Raw genomic sequence first — 2,500 nt, forward strand, 5'->3', positions numbered from 1 at the left:
ATTCCCTCACAAGTATTCCACCTCTTCAGACTTCTTCCTTTTTTGCTCTCTCGCTCTCTCGTCTCTTTTTAACCTTCGGAACTATCACCACGCATCCTGGCCGTCACGGGAACTTCTGACGGGGATCCAGAATGCGCCAAACTTGATTCCAAACTATGTCTCTGAGGTGATGTCTGCGTGCGGCCAATGTTTTTCTTTGCTCTTTCTCGTAATGTGTTGGTTTTGAGAAGTGCTCTTGCTCGCTGTTTCAGTTGAACTTTCTCTCTGGATGCCCAATAGCCGAGATTGTTGTATAAAGGCTGCACTGGCTTCTAACGAACAAAATAAATAGCAGAGATAAGATTTTATAGTTAGTCTAGGTGATCTGTTTCCTTTGTTTTGTTGAAACTAAGAAAATTAGAGTTGTTTGTTGTACAAATTCTCAACGTTTATACTGAACAGAGGGCCGCTATATTCATATTGTAAACTACCTTACATACTGAACGAATCGAAGACTTCATTCCGATAGAGCTGTAATATTAAGAACCCAAGTAAATCAAGACGTTAATATTAAGGGTTTCAGTGTATCTAAGCTGTAGTGTAAAAGATTTCGTGGTTTTCCAAATCCTCGGTCTTATTCTTCCATATTTCAAGATCTTGCCATCCTAAGCCCGCATTGCGAACCCTCACTCTTAAGGCTTCCCCAGTGCAACTGGTAGTGTAGGATCTTTTCCTCTGTTTTTAAAACTCAGTATAAATTGTATTTTAGTAAAATACTTAGGTATAGAGAGACGTAGGTTTATGCTTGTAAATAGATGTTCAAAACCCCAGCACTCAAAGCTCACAAGTATTTCGAACGTTGTATGTAACATTACACGTGTATAAGACGTCCATCCGAAGATATTAGTTTTACGGTGTGTTGTCAATTGAAGTCTTTGCTCTAACGCACTCCAAAGAAATTTAGAGGTATAGATAATAGTAATCAGTGTCACTGTACCAGCCAATAAAGTTATATACGTCTGTGAAACTTTGCGCAGATTCACTCTTGCAAAGACCTAGATTTTCTTAAAGGGCGATATCTCAGGCTGTCCATCTGTATCCTCCCGTCACTCCTTCATCACACTCATCATCACAGACACCACAGACTCTAGACTTCCTGCCACGACCTTCGCCCTGCCGTCCACCATGCTCGGACCTCCTTTGCCGGCCGCCAAGGAGCTCCCGGCGACCTGCAAGAAAGCCACGTTGACTCGCGCTCGTCTCGGCGGGAGCGACAACACCTGCGATCCCGAAGGATCAGACGAACACGTTGCTCAACAAAGCCATCAGGAAAGGGATGGCCAGGAAGGAACGAAGACTCCCGAAGGAAAGGCTCAAGCAGGAGATGAGACTAGCACGACTGCTGCAGGAGGCGCTCAAAGGAACCGCCCGGAAGAGGAGGAGGAGGAGGAGGAGGAGGAAGGTGTCCTCGCTGGAGGTCGCCCTTCGCGCCTCGTAAAGCTCATGTCCTGCATCACCCCCGGCGATATTGCTCTCTACTTCTCTTCTTTCGCGCCTTCTCTTCCCTCCTCTGTTTCGCGCTCTTCCTCTCTCTCCCTCTCCCCCTCCTACAACCCCCCGCCCGCGGCCTCCGCCTCCTCCTTCCCGGTGGTGCTGGTGCTGCAGAAGATGCTGGCGGTGCTGGTGGTGGTGACCAGCATCCTCGCCCTCATCACCAGCGTACCCGGAGCGCAGGCCGAAGGAACTGATAAAGGTAAGTTCGGTTTTGCATTAGAAGTTATACAGTATTTAAGATCTTACGATCTGATGTTTATTGGAAAAGTTTTATTGGGATGTCATCTCCTAAGTCTTGTTCTTTTCCTTGGTTTATCCCCTCTATTCGCATTTCTCCCACGTCGACTAGTCTCCCTCGACCCCGGTAAGTCGAACCGCGCACGTTGTCGACCACCGCCACGCCGTCGAGCTCGAACCTGTGGCGTTATCAAGCGAATCTTCTCGAATTAATTAAATCTGAAGTGATTCTGAGGTTCAGGAGAGAAGCCAAGTTACATGGGATTTGATTATGGATCAACGGAGGATAAAACTGGAACTGTAAGTCGTGCGCGGGGGAGAGGGAAGAGATTGGACTGTGATGGAATTGGTAGTTAGTCTCCGGCGTCTGGCTCCGACGACACCGAGGAGGATCTGCCTTTATTCCAGGCAAGGATCCGCCGTTCGGGACAAAAAGTCCTTCTGGGGAGGAGGTGCGCCAAAGCTTTTATTTATGTTTCCATTTGGAAAGAAATACAATCAAAAGAAAGTTATTGATCAACATTTTGTACATCATATCATCATAACTGTCATAATAATAAAGAAATTAGGTATAGATCTAACAAATAGAATTGGACAAAAAAGTGGAATTGAAATTAATAAAGAAATAACAATGGTCGCAGTGATGATATTATGTTAATATAAGTGGTTTTAATTACATTAATGATTGTGATGATGATTATGATGATTATCCAGATAATAATGACAATGA

At 45.2% G+C, this 2,500-nt stretch overlaps 1 protein-coding gene across 4 annotated transcripts in view; it reads left to right on the top strand.

The window, feature by feature from the left end:
• The window catches only part of LOC122248960 (uncharacterized), a 521,677-nt gene that overhangs the window by 799 nt on the left and 518,378 nt on the right, over nucleotides 1–2,500 (top strand). For all 4 annotated transcript variants that reach the window (XM_086537104.1, XM_086537107.1, XM_086537105.1 and 1 more), the window contains one exon: nucleotides 1–1,732. This exon is cut by the window's left edge. In XM_086537104.1, the coding sequence (XP_086393230.1) occupies nucleotides 1,165–1,732 (568 nt within the window). In that variant the 5' untranslated portion in view covers nucleotides 1–1,164. The remainder of the gene's footprint in view (nucleotides 1,733–2,500) is intronic.

The sequence above is a fragment of the Penaeus japonicus genome, unplaced genomic scaffold (assembly GCF_977035675.1).
Source record: "Penaeus japonicus unplaced genomic scaffold, GWHDUDI00000001_assembly GWHDUDI00000005, whole genome shotgun sequence".
Classification (NCBI taxonomy): Eukaryota; Metazoa; Arthropoda; class Malacostraca; order Decapoda; family Penaeidae; genus Penaeus; species Penaeus japonicus.